The sequence below is a fragment of the Dermacentor andersoni genome, chromosome 1, assembly GCF_023375885.2.
Source record: "Dermacentor andersoni chromosome 1, qqDerAnde1_hic_scaffold, whole genome shotgun sequence".
In the NCBI taxonomy this organism is placed as follows: domain Eukaryota; kingdom Metazoa; phylum Arthropoda; class Arachnida; order Ixodida; family Ixodidae; genus Dermacentor; species Dermacentor andersoni.
The window spans coordinates 329,254,405-329,280,102 of record NC_092814.1 but is presented as its reverse complement, the minus strand read 5'-3'; the positions used below and the strand labels follow the sequence as shown (position 1 = coordinate 329,280,102).

At 48.1% G+C, this 25,698-nt stretch overlaps 1 protein-coding gene across 2 annotated transcripts; it reads right to left on the bottom strand.

The window, feature by feature from the left end:
• LOC126516921 (uncharacterized) lies at window positions 1–24,320 on the bottom strand. 2 transcript variants are annotated; one of them, XM_072285952.1, is made up of 6 exons: window positions 23,749–24,320; window positions 18,409–18,530; window positions 14,341–14,450; window positions 2,789–2,947; window positions 1,306–1,403; window positions 1–651 (listed from the first exon to the last, which is right to left on the bottom strand). In XM_072285952.1, exons 1-6 carry the CDS (start codon window positions 24,147–24,149, stop codon window positions 192–194), a joined length of 1,350 nt encoding a protein of 449 aa, XP_072142053.1. In that variant the 5' UTR covers window positions 24,150–24,320; the 3' UTR covers window positions 1–191. The 2 variants fall into 2 exon arrangements, with proteins under 2 accessions (XP_072142053.1, XP_072142054.1); XM_072285953.1 differs by having other exon boundaries at window positions 18,421–18,530.
• Between the last annotated feature and the right edge of the window lie 1,378 nt (window positions 24,321–25,698).

Here is a 25,698-nt window from a genome sequence, read left to right as displayed (position 1 = left end):
TTGAGTCATGCATCAGCGTTTTATTTGACACCGACGGTACAAACGCCACTACTATGCGTTTATCGCGAACATGACGGCGCAAGGTCAAACAATAAAAAGATATCGTTACAAAGTAAACAAGAGAACATAATTACACTAACAAAAGACTGGTAAAGAAATTTACAAATGAATAAATGTTACGTAAAACAATGCTAAAAAAACCTCGTCTCAGCCCATGGCCAAGCATTGCGCCCCTTGAAGACGTCTTCCTCGCAGGTACCGACGCCGAACCGCACCGCCGGATGCCCCTCGTCGCAGGGACAACGCCGGTGCTGCGGCCAGCGGCTCCTCGGAGGCAGCATGGTCAAAGGACGGCGCTGGTCCAGATGGATTAGGCGCAGCAGGGCCTCACTGTCCAGGTCCCGGAAAAAGGTCGCCTGGCCCCTGTCCACAGGGAAATCGTCGTCGCAGGAGGCAATTTCAGACGTGAAGCCCTTCTCAATTACGCTATGAAAACGAGGATGCTGCACTTTTTCCTGGTGACCGAACGGCACCGCAACCGGTTCTGCCAGGGTCTCACGTTGGAACAAATTCTGTCCACACGTGCCCCGTGCGTCGAACCCTTCCTGCCACGGACAGCTGTCGCGAAACTCCGTCGTCGGGGAGGGGAAGCTGCAACAAGCAAGGCGATTTTTTTTCAACCAGGCATTGGTTAATGGCGGGAGAACATGGGGAGTCTCAGCCTCGTGTCAGCGTTCCTGCGAAGACGTTGTGCCCATCAGGGCTAAGACTCGCTTCTGAAGAAAGCAAATACCCCTTTCGAAACGCTACGTCCAGACTGGTGCATCCCCTGTTCGTCCACGGGTCGTCAATTCTTACCACCGCAATGCAGTACGTGACCAGTCTTTCAGACACAAGCGAATGGATGGCAAGACTAGTGAAATGAAACTTGACAGAACGCTTTCTATAGTTGTGCCGTATAAGCGGAGAAACAGCTGCTTTATGGCACAGGAAATTGTTCATTTGTCAAGCTTACCTATATTCTACCTATTGTTGCCATTACCTTCGAAATTTAAAATGCCGCGGTAATACAATAAACAGTGGACGTGATTTAGTGTTATGGTTACATATCAAAACATTTTCAAGGCCCATTAGGCTACTCACTTCTGTTTCACTAAAGAATCAATCGGCCAATTTCAACACACGTCACAAAATTGGACAGTAGTGCCCTTATGTTTTGCAGCAAGCTATAGTGCCAGCTAAGAATTAAACCTCATTAAAAAAACGATCAGTCACTTCGTAAAGTATAATACTAATTTCACCAACCTATAGGGTCCCAACGAAGCGAAATTGACCGGTGTGCGATCGCCCAGAGATGAGGCTTCCTCGATTCGATAAGGAAACACTACTGGGTGGTTCAATGTCTGGAAAGCAAGATCGACCAACATCACTTAGTCCTATTCCGCGACTTACACCTATATTCCTCATTGCACTGCCTCAAAAAGACGAAATTGAGGAAGTAACTATTTGCTCGATCAATAATTCTGACACTGGGAAGGTGTCTTAGTCACGGCAGTACGCCGTGCCTTGCTTATCATTAATTAAATTCTGGTGTCCTCCGTGTCAAAACCACGGATTAGTTTTGGCCACCTGGGTTTGTTTTTGTAACGAGCATCTAAATATATAAGTACGCGAGCATTTTCTGCATTTCTATCTCATCGAAATGCGACCACCCGGGTCGGAGTCGAACCGGTGACCTAGAGCTCAGCAGCGCAACGCCATACCCACTCAGCAACCGCGGCGGGTGCTATTCTTCAATAGGTAATGCATGTGCCAGACAGTTACGAACCTATTTGCGACAAATTTTACTCTAGCCATGGCCACACAAGCTGCGGCCGCAACTTCTGCCTACAAATCAAGTGGTTCGAATCGCTGTTTTCTTTCCGTCTCCCTTTTCTCTCAAGGCGGCGAACTTGCAGAGGCGGTTTCGTGCTCCTTGCTTGTCATGGAAGTCCCAGAGTCGTTCGCGCTGCTCCTCACTGCAGCATCAGCCCTCGAGACACAGAAGCGCTCTACGCGTGCAGTTATTTGGAGGGCAGGCCGAGGGGAATTCTTTAAGGCGCGGGCATTTCGACGAAATTTCAGCTGTGTTTGTAGCTTCGATCAGTAACACCTATGCGGGGACGATTCTCTCCGCGTGATCCACGCACCACGTTTGACTGCTTGCAATGTCCGAAGCTAGGTGAGCAGCCGTTTAAGAGTCCATCGCCGAGTGTGTCGGCGCCGTTAACGTTAGCTGTTACAGGCAACGGAGCTGTAACGGTGCCAAGGACGAAGTGATACTTTTTACACATGAACTTTAGCTGCTTCCTCACTTTGGATCACATATTTTCGTTGCTCGGCACGCCTTAGGGGAACGCACACTCGCGAAGCACGCAAAGCACGCACGTGAGACCCACGCGTGTCTGTCACCGCAACTTTGCCTAGCGTAGTGCTCGAAATTATTCTTAGGCTGCGAACAACTAACTGTCGCTTTGGAATTTGCAGTAAGTTTGACTGGATAATACAAGTGCCGGAAGGGAATAAATCGAAATGTAAGCTGCTGCTTCTGCGTTTAGTTTATGCGAGGACTGCTGAGTCACCGATTCTAAGGGAAGCATAACATAACCGACATGTGTGTATTTCTCTGGCGAGACTAACTTTACACTGTTTCCCATTCAAGCTCGTGTATTACCATTGTGCAAGGCTGCTTTCAGTGAATTCCCGCCGAAGCAAAGGTGGGAGGCTGCCTTCTCAACTATAGCCTCACCTGGGGGCTGTCCGGAAGCAGTTCGTGAACGAAGCCCTCTTTGAGGTGAATCAACACAGGCTTCGTGCCGACAGGCCAGCAGTCCTCCGACAGTTGGAGTATGCGCAACGTCGCCTGGTAGCGGATGTCGGCGCGTGTGGGAGCCGCATTGACAGAAATCTAGAGAAGCGACAAATAAGTAACGATTAATGACCCACACCTATAAATTTCCTCGAGAGCAATGCATAATAAAGCTGAACGTAAGCGTAGCGTAAAAAAAAATGAAGAGAAAAACTGGGAAATACCCGAGGAGGTTTCAAGAAGCAGATCCTCTCAGTGTCCGCCCACTGAGAGAAGGGATTAAATTGAAAATACTCTAGGGCTGCCAAAGACAAGATCGTTTTGAAAGTGTTGATTACCTAATCTTGCGTAACATATGACACGTACATAAAAATAAATGGCGGCCTTTTACGTACTAGTATCACGTTCTCATTACAAGGCACACCACAGTGATGGAACTCCGGATAAATCTTGACCACCTGGGGCTTTAATGTGCACCTAAATCCATGTACACGAGCGCTCCTTGTGCATTTCGGCTGCTTTAAAATACGGCTTACACAGTTCAATAAGTAACCCATACAGAACGGATTAGGTAAGAAACCTACAAGGAGAAAAATATTGGTTTTAGTTTATTTGAATCGCGCAGAAATGCGTCGCCACTGCCCGAATGACCAAGCGAAAAAGGAGTATTGCTACTGGAGTACAGACAATATTAAGAAGGGATAACCGATTTCCAACGTGATCCACACAGCACAATATATCCTTTAGAAGCAAATATTTAGGAATAACTTTGCCACTGATTTATAGAAGTATGCCTTTATGCAATGGCGAATCATCGAATGCGTATCACTCGCAGCAGTTCTTTATTAAACTGAAGCAATGCCTCCATATCCTCCTGCAAAGGAGGAAATGCTGTCGTGCGGATATTAGACGCATGGACATAATTCCGAGAAAAAAATCGCGAACTTCGGAAACCACAGGAACCGGCAAAGGAAGTTCTATGAAAGACAACATCACGCAATTCATATAGCGGAAAAATTGTCTTCCTCCGGAATGTAGCACAAAGCTACAAAGAAAACAGGTGCGGTTTTCAAAGCCAGAAACATGTATGTAGTGCAATTTATTCTAGCATATTTAAAATAACACTATGGTAATCTTGAGCGACTAACTATGTGTGACTCAAATTAATGTGCACCAGAAAGGCAGACAGGGGGCACTTGCACGATAATTTTCCAGTCGAAGTATTTTTTTCGAGTTCCTGTAAAAATTTCTCAGCGGCCTCGTTCACCCACTTCACCGGGTCTGCGTACGAGCAGAGCCACAGCCGTTGAGCAGGTGCTCTTCAAACCGCTTACAAATAACTGCAACTAAGCTACGTTTTTCGGTCAATTGGAAACTGCGAGAAGGTCTCCTGCGCATGTGCGCAACGATTGAAGTAGAAATTTGCTAGAATTTTCTTACCGTTACGATTCTATAATTTCATAACCGCTCGAAGGAGTGTTTTAAAGGCCCCTATCGCCAGCTTAGCAATTTACTACGGCGCTCCTCACGCGCCTACAAACTGAAAATATCACAGCATGTTCCTCCCAATGCTCATTAAATTTTTGGTGGAGAGAAATGAGATTATGAAAGCGGGAAGGTGAACCGATAGACAAACACCCAGTTTGCTACTGTAAAGTTCATCTACGGATGCGACTTAGATCGAGAACTGCAAACGTTCTATTCCTGCGACAACTTTTGGGCACAACCTCGATTGGTCATTTCTTAAGTGTTCCCCACCACCTCCCTTTTAATTAAATAAATGTGAGGGGGGCAGTCACTCAACGGTGGCGGCAACTTTTTTGTTTGCATAGCAGTAACAATATAAGAAGAATATAGTAATCAAGCTTGTACGTGACGAATTAGCTTTACTTATAACCAATTACGTTTGTTAGTAATATTGTAATTCAACAATCACTTTGTAAACTGGAGAACATGTAATTCAATTACTTTCACTAACCAATTACTGCAGTATTTCAAACGAAAAATGGAAGCAATCGATTTAAGTTTGCAACACTTATCGAACAACGGAACAATGAACAGCGTGTTTTCTTTTTTTTTTTGTAATGGGACATTGACACGTAGCCCGGTTCTTGCCTACTACGCGGCCGCGTGACAGCCGCTTCTCAAGCTGGCTGGTATAAGATTTCTTCGGCACACGACGCGTTCAATGAGGCTTAGCAAACTGGATGAGAGTACAATGGGAGGGGGAGGAAAGAGAAAAGAAGGCAGGGAGGTTAACCAGAATAACGTCCGGTTGGCTACCCTACACCGGGGGAACGGGAAAGGGGAAAGCAAAGATCACAGGGAGAGAGAGCAGGGAAGGGAAGAAGGAAATTGCGGCAATTTCGCTGACGCGTGTGGTTTTACAGAAATTGCATTAATAGTCCCAGGTGGTCGCACAAACCCGTCGTCCTTAAGAAACACAAAAGCGCCTTCACCGCTTTATGGGCCGACGGGCGATGGGGGCGGTGTTCCAGCAGCATCTGCACAGAAAGCGGCCGATTGTCCAGTTTTTGGAAAGCTTTGGCAAGTTCTTGTCTCTCTAGGGCATATCTTGGACAGTGGCACAGCAGGTGGTCGATGTTTTCTTCGGTGCCACAGACCTCGCATGCTGCACTGTCAGTCACTCCAATTAATGTAGAGTATGCCTTTGTGAAGGCAACTCCTAACCAAAGGCGACAGAGAAGCGTAGCTTCACGTCGAGGAAGTCCGAGTGGAGGTCGGAGCTGCAGGGAGGGGTTTAGTCGATGTAGTCGTGTAAGTCGTAAGTTTGGCGAGTTCCACTCGATCACTGCGAGGCTGCGTGCCAGGTGTCGAAGCTGCCTTGCAGCGTCAGTCCTCGAAAGCGGAATCGGAACGCTGTGCTCTTCTTGATGAGCTGTGCGAGCAGCGTTATCGGCGGAGTCATTGCCACTGATTCCACAGTGGCCAGGTACCCACTTAAAAACGACTTCGGGGCCTTTTTGTTGGACATCATGGTGAAGTTTCACGACTTCGTATGTCAATTGGTCATGACATCCGTGTCGGAGAACTGACTGCGTGCACTGCAATGCCGGTTTTGAATCACAGAACACAGCCCATTTTCTGGGTCTTTCAGAATCAATGAATTCCAGTGCTCGACGCAGGGCCGTTAGTTCTGCCGCCGTTGAGGTCGTGACATGCGATGTCTTGAACTGCAGTGTCATTCCTCGCGTTGGTATAACCACGGCACCACCAGAACTGCACGACGTAGTCGATCCATCGGTATAGATGTGCACGTGGTTGCTGTACCTTTCATGCAGAAAAAGAAAGCTCAGCTGTTTTAGAGCAGGGGCCGGTAGATCTGTCTTCTTCTGCAGTCCTGGAATCATTATCTCAACTTGTGGACGGCTCAAACACCACGGAGGAAACGCTCGCTTGACCGCAGGTGCGTACCCTGAAGTAAACAACGCACGATGTGCACTGACAATACCGCTAAATGTCGAGCAGGGCCTTGCAGCAGTGAGGCTCGCCAAGTGGTGGGAAGGGGTCCTAGCATAATGCCTGAGATGCATACGCATTGTCTCAATGGTAATGTGCGTCGTGATAGGGTAATCCTGCGCTAGGGCAATAGTTTCAGCCGTTGATGCACTGCGTGGTAAGCCGAGACATATCTTAAGGGCTTGGGCTTGAATACTCTGAATCGTACGCAGGTTAGTCTTGCAGGTGTTGGATATTGCAAGCAGGCTGTATCGCAGGAATCCAACGAACAACGCCATGTACAACTGTAACATAGCGTGTATAGATACTCCCCAACTTTTTCCTGCAAGGAACCTGAACAGGTGACAGATAGCAGTCAGCCGCTTTTTCACGTAATTGACGTGCGGAGTCCAAGACAGGTCTCTGTCAATTACGACTCCCAAGAACCTGTGACTTCTGCTGTGTGGTATAAGTTGTCCGTTAATAGATACGCCGTAACCAGACATTGGCTTCCTCGTGAATGCCACCATTGCGCACTTTCTGCATGAAATTTCAAGTCCTTGTTCACGAAGGTAGCAAGATGTCATTGTGGCTACCTTCTGAAGCCGAGCGCGAAGCTGAAGTCGTGCCACACCTGATGCCCCAATGCAGATGTCGTCCGCATAGACTGAAATTCGTACGGTGCTTGGCAGGTTGTAAACTAATCCACTGAGGGTGAGATTGAAAAGAGTCGGGCTAAGCACTCCGCCTTGAGGTACTCCTCGGCTACCGTAATGCTCGGATGTCGGGCCATTTTCTGTGTGCACGTAGAATGGTCTCCTCTGTAAGTAGTTGCACACCCACATATACATCTTACCACCAAGTCCGACGGCTTCTAACGTGCTAAGGATGGCTTCATGGGTGACATTATCATAAGCTCCTTTAACGTCTAGAAACAGAGCTGCAGATAGTCGCTTACAGGCCTTTTGGTGTTGCACAAATGTTATCAAGTCAACAACGCTGTCTGTTGACGAACGGCCCCGTCTGAATCCGGCCATAGCATGTGGATAGATTTCATAGTACTCTAAGTACCATTCCAGACGTGTTAACATCATTCTTTCCATTGTTTTTCCGACACAGCTGGCAAGTGCGATCGGACGGTATGAGGAAATGTCCAAAGGCGACTTGCCAGCTTTGAGAAGTGGAATGAGGCGAGTTGACTTCCACTCTTGCGGAACCGTACCCGTCTGCCAGGAGTCGTTGTACAAGAGCAAGAGTGCCTTACGAGCTTGGTCTCCTAGGTTACACAGGGCACGGTATGTAATACCGTCAGGTCCTGGCGCTGAAGAACGCCTGCACGAAGCCAGCGCAGCTTCTAGTTCTTCCATAGAAAAAGGGCATTCCATGCGGGGATCGCGTGAGAACAGTGGGTGGTCGAGCGTTCCCGTACCCGTTCCATCGGAATTTGCCTCGCCAGCAATTTTTCTGCAGAAAGATTCAGCGACGTCAATATCGCTACATTGTAGATAAAGTGCCAGAGATTTAAACGGGTGGCGCTGACCAAAGGTTGTGCGAAGGCCACGAACAGTCCTCCATATAAGCGACAAAGGTTTTCGCGGATCCAGGGACTCGCAAAAGGATGCCCAATGTCGCGAAGCCAGCTTGTTCATGTGACGTTGTATTTTCTTTTGTGTTCGTCTAGCCAATCTCAAATAATGACTGGATTTCGTGCGTCTATATCTTCGCTCCGCACGACGGCGAATTGCTCGAAGTTTAGCTAGTTCGATGTCGAAATTGGTGCGGGAAGAACTCCTCGAAAGCAAATGCGGGGTTGTTTGTATGGCATCCTTTATCGCTCCCTGTAGGTTATAAGAGGTGCCGTCACGACAACAGTCTTCCATTATTATTTTGTATTTAGGCCAATCGGTGCACTGGACGGTTCTGGAAGACTTGGAGCTAGTCAAACCTTCGATCTTCAGATAGGTTGGGATGTGGTCGCTACCCCGTGTTTCTAAATCGGAAAACCAGTGCACTCTTCTCGAAAGAGACCGTGACACGAAGGTTAGGTCCAAGCAGCTGCTATACGCTGATCCACGCAGATAAGTAGGGCTACCATCATTTGACAAGCAAAATTCCCGTTCAGAGGCAAAAAACACCAACGTTCTGCCTCTAGAGTTAACTTTGGAGCTTCCCCATAGGTAATGGTGGGCGTTAAAGTCACCAGTGAGCACCCATGGCTGTGGAGTCGATGTCAAAATTCCCCGTAGGCGCTCACAATCTAGACGGCTTGCTGGAGATAAATAGGCTCCAAGAATTGTAAACGTGAGCTTTTTCTTCTTCACTGTTAAGCAAACGTATTGATTTGCTTCGTCAGGAGGCACTGGGTGATGTACATAAGTCAAGTCACGGCGTATAAACACAACAACCTTGCTGCACTGTCCGTGGGTAGAGGACATAAAGCACTCATACCCGGACACTCTGATGGGAGCTGACAGGTTGGGCTCGCAAATCACGATAATGGGGAACTGGTGCGTAAAGACAAACTGTCTAAAGTCGGACATGCGTGACTTAAGCCCTCTGGCGTTCCACTGAAAGACAGATGCATGCTTGACTTCCTCTTGAAACGACGGCATCTCTCGGGCCATGGTTTTACCCTAGAGCCGCAAGCACCGGACTCAAGGTGTCCAGCACCTGCAGTGCGCTCTGTGCCGACGGGGTTTTCATGCTGCTCAGTAGAATGCGCATGGCGTCCATAAGTGACTTCAGCATCACTATGACTTGGCGATCCTCAGTCGTCGTCCCATCCGCGGTTCGTGAGGTCATTGTGGGCGGCGCAATTTGGTGCGACTCCGAGGCAGGTTGTGCTATTGGAAGTGTAGGCCACTCTTCAGGAGGTGAGCGTGTTGCCCCAGTCTTCGTTTTCGCAGTATCTGTTTTTGTGGAAGTCGGCGTTGATACGGTAGCCGCTTTGCCGGAAGATGGTGTATATCTTTCAGTAGACGTAACTCTTCGTGCTGCTCTTCGATGCCGATGTCGTCGTTGCCTGAGAGTAGCGGCAGCCTCTTTGTGTGTTGAATGGTCCCGTACCATACGTTTGAGTACTGCTCGCTCGTTCCTCACCCGCGGGCAATCATTGGATGAGGCCTCATGAGTACCATGGCAGTTAGGGCACCTTAACACAGTTGCGCGGCAGGCATCTGCTAAATGAGATTCGGCGCACCGTGGGTACACGAGGTTATTTCTACAGACACCTTTTACGTGTCCCATCTTGCAGCATTTGTAGCATTGCAGGGGCTTCGGTACGTATGGGCAGACTGGATGGCGGACGTGGCCAACTTTGACATGTGAGGGTAGGCTGTCTCCATCAAACCACAGCTTCAGGCAACGGGTGTTACCAAGTCTTGTGATGTGCGTGATAAGAGTGCCTTCTGTAGTTGGCTTTATTAATATTGGTAAGTCGTCGGTTGGTATAGAAATATCGACATCATAAATGACGCCGATAGTCCCATTGCAGCCAGTAGGTATCATGGATCGCACCTGTACTTTGTCGATCTCCGTTACGTGCCGCAGGCTTTGCAGTGCACTACGGTGTAGAACATCTACTGCAAGGACATTCTTCCGTGCGTTTATTCTCACGTCCTTTATCTCATTTGGCGCGACTCCCTCAAGAAACGCAGAAAGGACTTGCCTGTTTAGGAGTCGCAGATTTGACACTGGGTCCACAGGCATGAAGAGCATAGTGTGCGGCCAGCGCTGTGGTGTTGTCTTCACGGTAGAGACACTTGGCGACGATGACCTTGGCAGTAGTCGTCTTTTTGTGGTTCGGCTCATGACAAGCGTGAAATTGTCGTCCGACGAGTCGACGCTGTCCGAGTACAACTCGGTTGCCTCGCTGTCCGTGTCACTTAACGCATTTCCACGTTTCCTGGACGCGACCGCACGTGATGGCTTGGCTCCAGGAAGGTCTTCGAGGGCTTCTTCGTCCATTGCCTCAACACGGGAGCGGCAGCTCCCAGAGTTTGGAAAGAAACAATGCGAGACAAAGGTACAAGCGTCCTATGATAGAAACACTTCGTTCTATGATAGAAACACTTCGTCGTCGGGGAGAGTACAATGGGAGAATCACTAACCAAGGCCTGACAGTGTAGATATTTGGGCTTGTCGGTGCAACATTTTGCAGTTTTGTTTTCTGTAGCCCAAATAGCACGCCTGTGTGTGTATTTTCTACGTCGTTGGGCTATTCGCGCTACAGGAAAAAACTGCGAAGGTCTGTTGTGAAGAGGGAGAGCAGCTGAGGCAGATAGCATGGCTGCATGCTGCACACGCTGAGGGTGAGCGGATTCGCTGCATTGTCAAGGGTGCAGAGCAAGTGCGTTGGCCAATGCCAGAGCTTTTCTATCTCAGTGCGTGGTCGAGGCGAAGAAAAAGAAAAACGTGTGCCGGATTGGAAGCAGTGCACTAGCGCTTAATCTTATCAACTAGTTCGATCTCCCTTCGATGAAAACGCTCTGTCAGCACCCGATTGATCACATCGACTCTCCTGCAGGCTCGGATCTATCACTTTGCCATCGATTGCGTCACGTCTATGTTACGGTGATGGCAATTTTGTCATTTCGGGCTGTTTCCAGACGTGGCTAACACGGCTTGATAGTAAAGCCTTCGGAACTTCTAGATACCCTAGTATATTTAAAGCGACACTGTAATTCGAAAGCAAATCGCCCGACTATAAAATTGCCTCGGAATTCTGAATGTTACCGTCGACTCCGAATCTTGAAATTTTGACGTGTTTTCTACTACGGAATAATGTATTGCGCATCTGGAATCGAGAGCTCATCCCGCAGAATGTTTCTTCCGAATGTTCCTAAAGGATGCTCAAAAGCAGCACTTGCTAACCACGGCTTTCAGCCCTCTCGGCTGCTAGGCGACAGTAGTTGTTGGTATCCCGAATACTTGGTTATGCGAGTTTTATTGCGCTAGCTCTAATTGTGTTCTCCATCTTCATTATCATGTCGAGCCGACACTCCACTGCATCTAAACGCAAGAGAAAACGAGAGAGATAATCGCTCTGTTACGTCTAACAAGGTACGGCGGTCTTAGTCAATAAGTGCTGCCCGTTTTAAGGCGAAAGCGTTTCTAGGCTCATGGTGAAGTTTGCCAGCAGACCTGACAGCCGGAGTGTCCGCCGAAGCGTCATCATGCCCATAGAGTTTCGTACAATAATTACTAGAGGGAACTATGGCGCTAGTGTCTACTCGAACTGCAATGAGAACGGTTGTTCCAGCCTGGGAATTATGGGAAGTACATGGATTTGCCTAAACTTCGTCCTTTCGGCTTCAAACGGCTCTGACTTTGTAAACTCACAAGGGTTGTAATGTGGGCTTGTTGGTAATGCATCTTCAAGGGGTGTACGGTAGCGCGATTAAAAGACGGGACAACAGATGACTCAAAGGGACACACACAGCGCTAATTTCCAAGAATGTTTATTATCGAAAACTGTGTCTTTTGTTTGTGTCTTCCTGTGTCTTCTTTTGTCCGGTCTTTTAATCGCGCTACCCGTACACCCCTTGAATTTGTAAACTCGTCAATTTCAACAATGTACTGCGTAATAAAGAATTAAACATTAAAATTGTCCGACGGCAGGATTCGAACACAGGAACCCTAGCACAGAAGCCTGATACTGAAACCATTAGGCCACGGAAGCATGTGTCGACAAGCGAATGAAACGCCCTTACGGATTTATCGAGGGCATGCCAGTGCATTGAGATGCTTGGCGCGTTTCGATTTGCAATTAATATCAATTGTGCGTGTTCGGGGCGTCTTCTACACTTAGAAGAGTATAGATTGCGCTGAAATTTACGACAGTAAGATTTAAATAGCGTGACATACAAAGGCACAAGTACGTCTAAATCCACAAGCACGAAGATCAGACAAATCCATGTACTTCCCATCATACCCATGGTGGTACAACGACTGCAGCGCCAGAGTTCCCTCTAGTAATTCTATGAAATTATGATCACGCCATTTGAAGACATTTTAAAGACAGGTTAAAGAATGAAAATGATTGATAGTGACTGTGAATGATAACCTTATAGAGATTGGTAGAGGTTAATAATGACTAGTAATGACTATGAAATGACCAATATGTCTAACGACAACTTGTAACGACTACAATTGATTTGAAATGACTAAAAATACTTAGTAGTAAGCAGTATTGACTAAAAAAAGAGAAGCGGCAAAGAGAAAGAGGCGAATGATAAGAGGAGGAATAGGAGGCTTTCGCCATTCACCTCTTACGAGAGATGTTAAGAATCCCTGTATTCTTTTACTACATCGCTGCTAACCATCTAATAGAACGGTGCTCGGTGAAGCACATTTTATGACCTAAATGTATACTCACACCGACTAACGATGACAATGAGCTCCCTACTGTAATCTGAGTTAATCTTATAACGATGGTAAAACGCTGCGAGCTACCACACAGGATTATTTAATCGCGAACAAAGTCGTACCCTAAGCTTCCCGGATCCACTTGTGCACATGTCCAACAACATTAACACGAATAAATCAACCAGATATGCCGGGAATAGCAAGTGGTGCGCAAATTTGATACAACGCAATTACAAAGTAAATTGTACGCACGAGTGATAGTACCACCCGGAGTTGATAGTACCACCCAAAAAGCAAGCGCAATGGCGCGGTGTAGTCGCACGTTCGCAAGCTTCGCGATGCCAGCGTGGTAGAGCTACACATAAATGCCTTTCAGCGAAGAGGAGGCCATTTCAATGCAACTCGTCGCCGTTGAAAGGCAACGACGTTGCTTTGCTCACTAGCCGCAAGCCCTCCCTTAACGTCATCCAGCCTTCTGTGCGCAGCGTAGCTAGCCAATCACCTGCTGCGCCCAAGAAATCTGGCGGAGAAAGGCACCGACCACTTGCAGCTGTTCTGCTTGTGAAGCAACGCAAATACAGTTATTCAGGGAAAATTTCAATGTAGAGGCAGCTAACAAACAACTATCCTGAAGCCTGCTCAACACTGCCGTCACACATGACGTCATCTCCTCCATCGACGTTACTAGAGTCTCCCATTTTAGAAGATCACACAAAACATATTTGCCTATCTGCATCCCCACCACTCCAATCTGAATCATCACCTGGTAGGGCCCCCAATCAGCAGTGGCGCGAATGGGTGTGTCGCAGGAGCACGCTAAACTTTACAGAACCTGTAATGAAGTGCGCGAAGCAATCCAGACTGGTTGAGGTGAGAGGGAAGTGATACGAGAGGCCATAATGCCAAGTCTAACCAGATAAAGCCCGCTTGGCTACCACGCACTGGGGAAAGGGGGGGGGGGGATTCAAAAACTAAATGCTTGGCTTCGAAAACCTACAGTGATAAACAGACGAGGACATAGGCAAAGAATTGAACACGCCACAGGAGCTTTTCGAAACATGAATTACCACCAACTCGCCCAAGTTTCCATTCTACGAAATTCTTGGTTCTTACGTGCCACAACCACGATGTCATTACTAGACACGCCATAGTGGAGGGCGTCGGATTAATTTTGACCCCCTCGGTTTCTTTAACGTCAGCCCACTACACAGCCCCGGATCCTTTTTGTGGCCTCCACGGCCGGGATGTAAATCACTACTGCTAGGTCAGCAGCGCCACACCATAGCCACTGTGCTACCGCGGCAAATGAGACGGGGGAAAGGGGAATGAAAGAGGAGAAAAAGAACTTCACAGTATGCACGGCCGCACGCGCAATGAAGCATTCATTGTTCAGCTCATGGAAATTGGTCTTATAGGAGATTCATGAAAATAAAAGGCACATTATACGATCACAAAAGCTAATATTGTTAACGCACCTGCTTCTTCACGGCAGTTTTGATCACAGCCAGCTACAGCACGATTCGGCTTGCGCACACCAATTCCGTGACCTAAGCCGTATAGCGTTAATGCCCTCCTAAGCTTGCCGCCAAATGCGTGCACTTAAATCGCCAACGCATATTTCTGTTCACTTAGTTTATGGTGTAAATAATACGTGCCACAGCACTCACCGACGAACTCCGCAACCTTTCCTTGAGGTGCGCAGACAAGTCGAGGTGCAGTGTGGACTTGGCCCAACCGAAACCATTGAGCAGGTTTGGCTGCAATGCTACATAGGACGCTGCGTGAAAAGCGAAGACACCGATTTTAAGCAAGACAAAGCACTCGGGTGAATAACGCCAGCAGTAAAGCTCAATATAAGCAAGAAACTTCGAAAACTGAAGAATCGGCGAGTCCGGGAGGAAGCATCGAAAATTAGAAAAAGCTGAAACTGCGGTCGATTTGCCGAATGACTTATCTAGAAAAATATACCATTTGCAAAAATATTCTGCGCCTGTTTGAGAAAGGCATTTTCCAAACAAAAGTGCTATTCTGGGCTTTCCCTCATTGTTCAAGAAACAAAAGTCTTCGCAGACTGGCGCCAACGCGCAACTGCACAGTGCTGAAAAGCGCGAGTTCTAGGCCGCGTTATCGCTATCTCATAAATCGCAAGTGACGAAGCTGTACTGAGCTGGCGCAGAAGCGGTCAGATATCGCCAAGTAGAAATAACATCGTCGAGAGCAACAGGAATATGACTTGTTTTCCAACCAGATTTTCCAGTTCTGGCTGCTGCACAGAAGAGGGCGCGCACTATTTTGCAAGTCATCTATTATAACAGTCACAGCAGTCATGGATTACTCGTGTTCTCTTTTAGTAACAAAGGATGCAAAAATGAGACGACTGATTTTTATGCAAGACATGAATACATTACACAGACAGAAGAGATCCTACACTTTCCATCAAGAGCGTTCTTTACAATTGACTCGTTTTATTCATTTATTACCGTTCGTGGCCGTTCCCTACCCAGCTACACCAAAAAAATGTAACTAATCGCAGGAGAAGCCTACCCGAATGTGTATTATTAAAAATAAGAATGTAACCTCGATATTATGAGGCACACAGTAGTATGGGACTCCGGATCAATTTGACCCCCCGCGGTTCTATAACATGCAGCCAATGCACGGAACACGGGCGTCTTTGCATTTCGTCCCCATCGTGCTCTGTAGGGTATTGCATTTATGCGGCTTACGTAAGCTATGTTAGCTGAAGTATAGAACGCATTAACGCTAAGAAGTGACGTTGTCGAACCTGGGCCCTATAATGTAAAACTGTCCCAATCTCCTGGCTTCAAATTTACGTAACTGCTAAAGCAAGCACCGAGCGGTGACCCGCAACGTTGTTTGAACCGACCAATCAAACGCTCTCCTCGTTTATAGGAGGTCAGTTTTGTTTACTTTCAAAACGAATAGCATTGCCTACCTTGACCGGCTTTTCTCATCTATTTGCTTGTCAAGAGGCGACGAGCACGCGGCAGTAGAAAATGTTTCGGTGGGGCCGAGCTATTAGTGTAAGTAGATAATCGAATCAGGAGGGTGATGCTGGCGTCTGATTTGCCCGAATCCACTGGCTTATAGCTTGTCTCGTCGAAAATCGAGGCGGAGTGGTGCAATAAAATAAAAATGCAGCCGAAACGGATCCTCAGCGAAGAAAAGTTGGCTGAGCGATGCCGTAAATGAGCAGCAAGAGCTCGACAACGTTAAACAATTAAAAAAATGTTTATTGTGCGCAAATAAATTGATGCTGGCCAGCAGCTCCGAGTAGCCAGTGTTCGAGTGATGTGTTGGCAGACAGTTTTCTTTCCGGAACGAGTCAGCCTCGGGCTATTCCGAAATAAAATTTCACCGACGATTACGATACTCCCTAATGCGAAATTTCAGCGCAGCTCTATACGTGTTTTCATTTTGCGATATATTGAAGCAAAGGATTTGTGAGAGATATGTAGCAGAGTCGTCAGTCATCAGACATCTTATCTGGGGGTCAAACTCGTCGGCTTTTATGCAAGACTCCCTGAAGGTTCAAGTGTAATCGCTGGTGCCGCGTGGCTTCCAGAAAGTACTACACAATTCGTGTCGCACGTACAATCAAACTACGAAACACTCGCAAACCAAACAAGCGCGAGCGAGAGCTGACTCAAGCAGACGATAGTGCAAAAGGAGCTGTCTAGTTGAAACCAGATGCGAGTTCACCTGGAGCGGTCGGGCAGGTCCTCATGACACCAGTTTCCCGGGAGTACGAGGGGCCGGTGACATTGGTTGGTCTCCGCCGTTCGCGGCTAGCATCTTTCATCCCTCGCTCTGAGTTCGCTATTTCATCTTTCGTTGTGCTCGTTCGCTCGGTTGCACTGCCGACACTGCCGACACCGACGCAGGAACGCAAGCCTAAGAGCTGCGTTCTCAAGACCGGTTTTATGCAGCATACAAATGCATCTTTAATGCGCACACGCCACTTTAACGTGGCGAGCTTTCGCAGTTCTGTGACATCGCGTTTGAGACAGAATAAGGGGACTCAGCCCGAAAAAGCGAAGGAGTAATGGCAAAACGTAAATAATTCTGTTTCTTCTAATCACGCATAATCAGTGAACACGTCATATCAAATCTTTGCGGTCTTTGTGACGTCGCATGAAAGACAGGGGAAGTGGGGTGTCCCGAAAAATTTTAGCACTCGTGGAGGAATGCCTGCAGAAATGCAATAGAAACAGCTTGGAATAGGTTTACGTTCAAACGCCCCCACGGTAGCACTCATGCCTCCCGCTTCAATCGGACTTGTCGAAAGACATGAATGCGCTCGCTACAGTTGATATCCAGTGAGTTTAATAACCTCACTTCCTCCATCATATTCACTTGTCAGAATCTATTGAAACACTGAAGCGTACGCATGTCTGCATTCCGGATGTGACGCTCCGGTAGGAGCCTGAATGGAAGCTTCGGCCTCGTGGTTATCAGCAGGACGTGGTTTAAGCCAATGACACACCGATATTGCTACTTAAAGAAACGCACTGTTTTCTCATACATGTGAGGCAGAAAAAGAAGCGTTCGTGAAAGTAGAAAATACTTCACTTCTAGCGAAATGCATGAATTATAGGCACGACTTCAGCAATGGCCGACTGCAGAATCCATAGGACCTCTCCAAATGATATTTCAAATTGACGGCAGTTATGGCTTATGCCATGCCCCACTGCTCGCTGTAAATTGAAACGACCTTGCGTTATCCATCCTCCTTCGCGCTCGGCCTTCTTTGTCCGCCCTCCTTTTGAGTGCCACGTTCAAAAGCTTCTTACCCGCATGCGAGGTGCCAAAGCTATACCACTTACGGATTCAGCAGCCTCTTCCTGCGAGTGCTTTTACATTTATTACCTTCAGCTGAACACCTCACCCATGCTGGGATCGTACTTTCGAGCCTTGCTCACAATCATAGCATATCAAAGGGTTTACGAGATTGAAGTAACAGCGTGCCATAGTAAGTCACCAGTGCTTGTACGCCCGGCTCAGACGAACTGGCGTGGACCAGCCCCTGTCACATGAGCCTTGTGTGTGTGTGTGTGTGTGTGTGTGTGTGTGTGTTTTTTTTGCGCTGTTGACAAGTGGACTTGTTTATCTTTGGACTGTTTCTTTGATAAGTGTCATTTTGTGTTTCACTCTCCTGTTATGGTCGTAACATCGTGACAATGCTTTTTGAGAGGGGCCACTGACACGCTGACTTTTCTCTTTTTCGCTTGAGCGCTTTTCACGTCTAACAAATGTTATCGTGCAGCGCGGCACGCGTCTGCATGTATCGGATGTTTCTGGAATGTTATCGATGGTTCTATCCGCTGTCTTGTCACCGAACCTTGTGTAATCTGATGGCATGTATGCGCGACGCAAATGATGTACAAATTTCTGGAGGACACGCGGGCATCAGCGATTTCTCTGGAACGTTCTATGGCTCGTGTATAAAAGCCGACGCGCTTGACCTGCACATCAGATTCTCCACGATCGCCGACTGTGTTCGCCGCTATCGCTCTGAGTGTAGCATGCTTTCGAGGGCACAAATACGCCCAATAAAACGTTAGCTTCGTCAACCACAGCTTTGCTGCCTTCTTCACCGTCACTACCACATGAGACTATACGTTGGCCGCAGAAAATCTGTTCCTGTCACAATGGTTCCAGGGCCGCAGACTAAAAAAAGTATTACAGAAATTTTGAACAGGAATGAGACGCACCCTCGAACTCACAGACGTTGTCAGACGAGCCACTTGTCTCTTCATTAATCTGAACGTCCACGGAGACGAAGTAGCGCTGCAGCACCTCCATCCCCTTAAGTTGCACGTGAAGGCAGCGGGAACTGCACGAGGGAGGAAAGCATTTTCTTTTGGCCAAATGAACGTTTCATGGGAACCGACGGTCGAGCATTCAACCAATGGCGAGATTCAGGACTGTTGTATATTGTTCCCTTCATTTCATTGTTCATAGCTGCAATGCGGTTATTTTTACCTTCCGAAAGCAATAACTTGGTCTTCGAATACCTCAGTGGCATCGAATAAATATGATAAGGGATGGCGAGAGTACGAAGAGGGACGCACTGAATCGCCATCCCAGGCCTGCGAAAGTGCATGTCCAGCGAAGCCGCTGAAAACCACTAGAACCGTTGAGGGGGCTGCACAATGTTTTATTGCTTTAGAGTAAGGGTAGTAATTGTAATTTCGGCACTAGGCCGCTGCTGGTGGCGCTGCCGTTTTTTTTTTTTTTTTTTTGCCTTAACACTTCTCATTCACGCTGCTGCTCGGGAGCCCTAACTATACGTTGCGCACCCATAGCGGTGTTACAACGACAATGAAATCAGTTGCTAGGCTAGTTCTCATGGATGAAATGCTAGAGACGTCACTCCGCACATCTCAAGCTGCGGGAGCTTGCGCAACAGTAATACATAGTAGAACGATCGACACTTGGGCGAGTTGGTACTGGTTGAACATCTTGAAGGGGCTGCGCAATATGACGAAGAAAGAAGGCCGGAACACAGAGGACAGCGCTGACACACATCAGCTCTGTCCTGTGTGTTCCTGCCTTCTGTCTTCGTCATATTGCACTGCCCCTTCAAGATCTCCAACAGTAATATATACAGGGAAACGCGTGCGGGGAGTGCTACGTGCTTGGCATTATCAGAAGCGCCTTATCAATGATGTGGTTTGGATGCTTGTTTTGTGCTTGTCCTTCATTAAAAAAACTTAATTATGGGGTTTAACGTGCCAAAACCACTTTCTGATTATGAGGCACGCCGTAGTGGAGGACTTCGGAAATTTCGACCACCTGGGGTTCTTTAACGTGCGCCTAAATCTAAGTACACGGGTGTTTTCGCATTTCGCCCCCCATCGAAATGCAGCCGCCGCGGCCGGGATTCGATCCCGCGACCTTGTGCTCAGCAGCCCAACACCATAGCCACTGAGCAACCACGGCGGGTTCTTTATTGAAACGAATGGTGTTATGTATGTGGTATGCGTGGTTTCATAGAATGCATGCACTTTTCGCTTCACTTTACCGAGTGCTTGAAGCCTCTGCCTTACGAGGGTACGAACCACTGCTCCTGCCCTGCACTGCAGCAGGCATAGGCCCGTGTTTTAACGCGACAGCGTTGAGGGAGGCCCGGATTTTCACCGGATTTTCTGCGAGAGTGCAGAAAATCTGGTGTCGGCGCTCTCGCCCGTGAGCGAAAATTTATGTAAATATTTATAAATGTTTAAATAGGAGGCCTAGCTATATGACATGCGAAATATGCGGGGTATATTGCCACACCATTATACCACTAAAGTTGCTCATAACTTGTCTTATACCCCAGTCAAGCGGGCAAGTTAAGTGCACTTACGGGGAGTGCACATCGGGGCCTTGTGTGACATTTTAGGCTACGCGGTGCTAAACGGGAAAACAGAGTGTACTCGCACTAAAAAAAGATGGCGACAGAATAAAATCATGTTTCTTGAAGACGTACTATCGGCCAAAAAAGTTAACGGACCACGGCTTAGGTGGCCGGAGCGGCTGCGGGGCTACACCGGGGCGCTGCTGTCTCGCTCCGCGCGCTGACGGCGAGAGTGCCCCGGGTGACGCCAGACTCCGCCCTCACTCTCACGCGGTGCCTTTTCACGCTTGTTAAATTTCTAGTACACCGTTCGGTTGCTCTGGTGCTGGCAGTCGCGACGAAGGAAACCGTGCATCGCCAGTAGTCCAGCACATGGCGCTGTCGCACAGGGGCGGACGGCAGCCGGACAACAAACCGCGGCACTGAGAAGGAACGCAGACCCGTCCTCATTGTTGTTTTGTTTATATTCACCGTATCTTTTATATTAGTGCATGTCGCCGGCGTCCACCGCTGCTCGATTTTAGGCAGCGTCGCGCAAGTAGGGGCAACAGCGGCTACGGTGACGCGCGCTCTTTCACGCCGGCGCGATAGTCGCAGGCGGCAAGGTTTACTGCGGGCACGGCTTATATGTCGAGATCACTTTTCCGTCATTGTCTCCAGTACTACGTTTAATATTAACATCAGCGTCGCCTCTGAAAACTGCTTTAATTAATACTACAATGCGTAGGCCATAATGAAACCTTACAAAAGCACGGCCAGGAAGAGATAATTGGGAAGACGAATAGGAATAACTATAGTCAGTCAGGAAAGTTTATTCATGGAAACATTCCGTGGCTTGAAGGGGTCCTCAGTGCGATGAAAAGTTGCCGTCGACCGCGATGACTTTGCTTACTCGCCTTGGCATCGAGAGCGCCGCCGCTATAGCTTCGGGCGTCCACGCAGCGCTTCCAACTCTCTAACAGGGTTGCCAGATTTGGCTACTTTGCGCCAAATTGGCTACTTTTCGAGGCTGTTAGCGGGGAAAAATGCCTTGGCTACTTGGCTACGTTTATGGCTACTTTTGAAATAGCTTGACTATTGTAAAAATTGAATACAAACTTGTGTGGCTCATATTATGCAGCAACATTAGCAAATGTTTAGGCCAATGCACGACGACGACACTTCAAATCTTTTCAAGCTGGTCCATCATCATCGTCATTCTGAGTCGGGCGCTTTCATTTCATGCAAAGGATTTCGCACTGGTGACGTCACAGCGTGTTCCATCTTCGCATTGACGTTCCGCGTGAGGCCTTCCGCACGTTGGGCTTCTTCGATTTTCGAAGCTCTGGCAGCCCGCTGGCAGCCAGACGGCAGCCAGCTAGTGCTGGTCCTGATGGGAAGTCAACGTGAGGTGGGATCCTAAGAAAACCCGAAGCCGCCCGAAGTTTGCAAAATCGAACACTTTGACAGCTGGCCGCGGGATAAACGTAAACATGCTATACCAGCATGTCAGCGGCCGGTCTGGCCGGCGCGCTCTCGGCGTAGTCGGTCCATTTATGTGTTCCCAGCTTGAAAATATACAGCTGTATTCAAGAATACGATCACTTTTGCGAGATTTCGCGCGACTGGGCATCTCACTTTGCAGAGCATAACAAAAGGCCTGCGACGCGTCCGATGCAAAGACGCAAAATCGCACCTAAATAATCGCGAAAGCGATCGCTCGAGGATGCCTCGAGCGATCGCTTTCGTCTTTTTGTTCAAAATTTTGCTGACATTGCTTGGCGCACATTCTTCGAGAAATGTGGGCGAATATTAACTCAGACATTTACACCTGTACTGGAGCTGTGATTCTGATTTGTGATAATATTCTAGTCATATTACATGCTGATCAAAGCGCTCTTAGCTGTAGTCATTTATACACGTTTCATAATATTTTTTGTATGTTCCTACATTTACTAAAAGCAGCTTTAAGTGTTGGCTGTGATTATAAATGAAAATGCAACGTTTTTCCATAACATGGCTACTTTTTTGGCTACACTTCTCTACTTTTCTGGCTACTTTCCCAGATTTTTTGGCTACGTTTCACATTTTGGACCTGGCAACCCTGCTCTCTAAGTTATCGCGATGACGTGAAAGAGCGAGCGTCACGGTAGCCGCCGTTGCGGCGACTTGCGCAATGTTGCCTAAAATCGAGCAGCGGTGGACGCCGGCGACATGCACTAATATAAAGGATACGGTGAATATAAACAAAACAACAATGAGGACGGGTCTGCGTTCCGTCTTAGTGCCGCGGTTCGTTGTCCGGCTGCCGTCCGCCCCTGTGCGACAGCGCCATGTGCTGGACTACTGGCGATGCACGGTTTCCTTCGTCGCGACTGCCAGCACCAGAGCAACCGAACGGTGTACTAGAAATTTATCAAGCGTGACAAGGCACCGCGTGAGAGTGAGGGCGAAGTCTGGCGTCACCCTGGGCACTCTCGCCGTCAGCGCGCGGAGCTAAAGTCCTTTACGCGGAGCGAGACAGCAGCGCCCCGGTGTGGCCCCGCAGCCGCTCCGGCCACCTAAGCCGTGGTCCGTTTATTTTTTTGGCCGATAGTACATTAAAATAAAAAAAGCTTCTAAAAAGCGATTGCGTTAGTTGTATTATAAATGAAAAGAAACTATCGTAATCTTGATTTACTCAATAAAAAACGAAAGTTTGTTTATCATAACTGTTGCAAGTCAAGGCCGGCCAAGACGAATGTCTAGCCAATCCAGAACAAGATGGTGGCGCGCAACAAAGCGGCATTTGATCCTGCTAGAACAGAATATCAGCGAGTTATGCCCAGATTATTTTGTTAAACGCTGTTCAACAGCTAGAACTACCTTCCTGTGTCCTTTTTATGTGCATTACATTTTGTACCGTTGAAACCGCTGGCCGCGAGGCTACGTACTCGACCAGCAAAGTGCTTTCCGTGAACGCACTCCGACCGGAGTGCACTCTTCTGCGAGTACACTCAGCTTGCGACGTTTAGATTTGGCAAAGTGCACTTAAAACCGAGTGCACTCTCCGTAAGTGCACTTAACTTGCCCACGTGACAGGGGTATTACATTCTTGACAAAGTCGTTACTCGAAATTTTGAGAATGACAGCCCACAACAAATATCATGAAACGAAACACCGTCAGCGCGTGCTTTTGCGTTCAATCTTCAGACCGAGATATTAAACGTGCGAAACAATATCAGAAACCTGTAAATTATTTAATTTCTTTTCGCGGCTGGTGCACAACCTCCGGGATCAGCTCAAGCAAGAGGCCGCGTTGCTACCAGAAAACTCGCCTTCGTGAACAGCCGTTCGTCGCCAGCGTTTCGCGGTAAACATTACGGTTACATAAGCTGCAGTTGCCGGGTAGCGTGAGAAGCCGTCGGGGATCTTTCAATCATACTTAAGCATCATACAGATTTTCTGCTAACGGACGCTGACAAAAAATGCCCACTATCGAGTGGCTAATAGCTTCGCTGTAAAAGATGCAAAGCGAGCCATTGCGCAGCGCACCAATTACAGTTCCTAGATGATACCTCGAACAGGAGTCAATGGTAGTGCATTGTTCACCCTTACATCCTTTCAGCGCTGATTGAAAGCTTTCTAGTTAACTTTCATCTGTCTTCCCAAGCAGTCCGAACACGCCCAATGCTTGAGCAGGAATATGACAACGAAAGGAACAGCTAAACAGCCATTTGAGACAAGAGCATACCTTGCGTCTATGCTAGCCGACAGAAGGCCATCGCTGCCGACTATGGTCTCGGCGTTCCCATTGCTGCAGTCGAGTCCATTTTGATATGTGCAACACATCAGGGTATCCTGCAACAGCTTATAGTGAGCCGCTGTCACCATTTCGGCGATGACGTTGGCCACAGACGTCAGACACGGTCGCACGAAGTTTCTTGAAGATTGTGCTAGCGGCGTAATAGCGAGCTTCTTGTGGTCACGGGAGCCTGGAACTTCTTTAAGGTAACGTGGGAGGCTTTCCGTTTCTTCCTCGAAGAGGTCAGAATCATGAAAAGACGGCGAACGCTCGCCCTCTGTAGCCCTGCCAATGGAGGCCCACAGAAGACGCCTCGGCGACGCCCCCCTCTCGAGCATTGCCGTTTCCATGAGCACTTCACGAGCACGAAGCGGAGCGCTTAAGGGTGGATACGCTGCAGCAAGAAGCGCTCGACGCGTAATGTAGCGTACTCCTTTTTCCTCGATGCGCTCGATGTGTCAGTGCGTTCTCCAGTGGCGCTGCCGCCGAGAATGCTGATGTGTTCTCAGAAATTGGCGCGAAGAAAAGTGATATGCTCAGTTATGTGACGTCACTTTGCGAATAGTCACGCAGTGAACTTGGCCGGGAGTTGAGCAAGTTGATGCAATGTAGTCAGAACTTTAATATGACGCCAGTTTCTCGCCAATGCGAGAACGCCCTTGACGTTGCAAGGTAACGCTGACAATGGCGAATCAGCGCTGGTGAGGAAGCTCTACCGCTGTTTATGTATAACGCAAGAGAATTCCTACGATATGCATCGGAAGCATGCTGATTAGTCAATATACAAGGTACATCTGTCCCTATCTATTCGCTATCACATTTTTTTCATGAGTCACACGCCAGATATTCTTTGTGGTCTCGCTTGTCGGTCGTGCACAATGAACTGATCAACCGCTGTACACAGTGCCTGCGGCGGCAAGATTGTGTATCCACAAAGGGGGGAATCCTGATAAGCGGAAGTTCGTGGGTGTTCTCAAACAAGAGCGGCCAACATATACTGTACTGCCGTAGCGTCCTCGTCTCTACTACACAAGTACGCGGCTAAGACGAAAGAGCTTCGGCCACGGGGAAGGTAATTAAGGCGATAGAGAAACCAATGAATTGCCTTCAAACTCGGAGTATTTCAGGCAGTGTATATATAGGGCAAACGCCACCAATGAAAGGTATTCCTCTTGGAAACGTGACAAGTTGTCCAAGCGAGTTGACGTCCTTCATAATTAAAGCGCAACCACGGAGGTTAGTTCACAAAGGGTTGAAAACAATGCCGATTCACAACAGAAATTTTAATGGTATCACATGTAACATATTGCCGGCAGTAGTACGCATAATTTAGGGCAAGAACAACGTGCCGTGAGAACAGCCAGAAACATGGACAAACCGGAAGTGGCAGAAAAAAATCGCAGGCAAGCGCTAACTTTACCGCCAGCGCTTGCCTGTGATCGGTTTTGCTCGCCTGTGATCGGTCTTGGTTTTCCCGCCCATAGCTGCAGGTTGGGTGGTTCATAATATTGAGAAGGAGATTTATTAAAAATTAAATTTGGGGTTTTACGTGCCAAAACCACCTTCCGATTATGAGGCACGCTGTAGTGGAGGACTCCGGAAATTTCGGCCACCTGGGGTTCTTTACCGCGTGCACCCAAATCTAAGTAAACGGGTGTTTTCGCATTTCGCCCACATCGAAATGCGGCCGCCGTGGCCGGGATTCAATCCCGAGACCCGTTGCTCAGCAGCCTAACACCATAGCGACTGAGCAACCACGGCGGGTGAGAAGGCGATTGAAGAACCAGAGTTACTGCTGCCTTGCCACTTCGCAGTAGAATCCCACTACTGAATAATTGAAGATTTATCTCGTAATTCACAATGTCTGTCTCTTAGCTTCAGCATGGTGCAGAAAAATGC

Excerpts from the sequence above, each read along its gene's own strand:
- LOC126516921 (XM_072285952.1), bottom strand. The coding sequence starts at position 24,149 with ATGGAAACGGCAATGCTCGAGAGGGGGGCGTCGCCGAGGCGTCTTCTG. Across the intron at positions 18,531-23,748 it reads TCGGCTAGCATAGACGCAAG|TTCCCGCTGCCTTCACGTGC; the intron begins GTATGCTCTTGT and ends TCCCTCGTGCAG. Across the intron at positions 2,948-14,340 it reads AAAGGTTGCGGAGTTCGTCG|ATTTCTGTCAATGCGGCTCC; the intron begins GTGAGTGCTGTG and ends TCGCTTCTCTAG.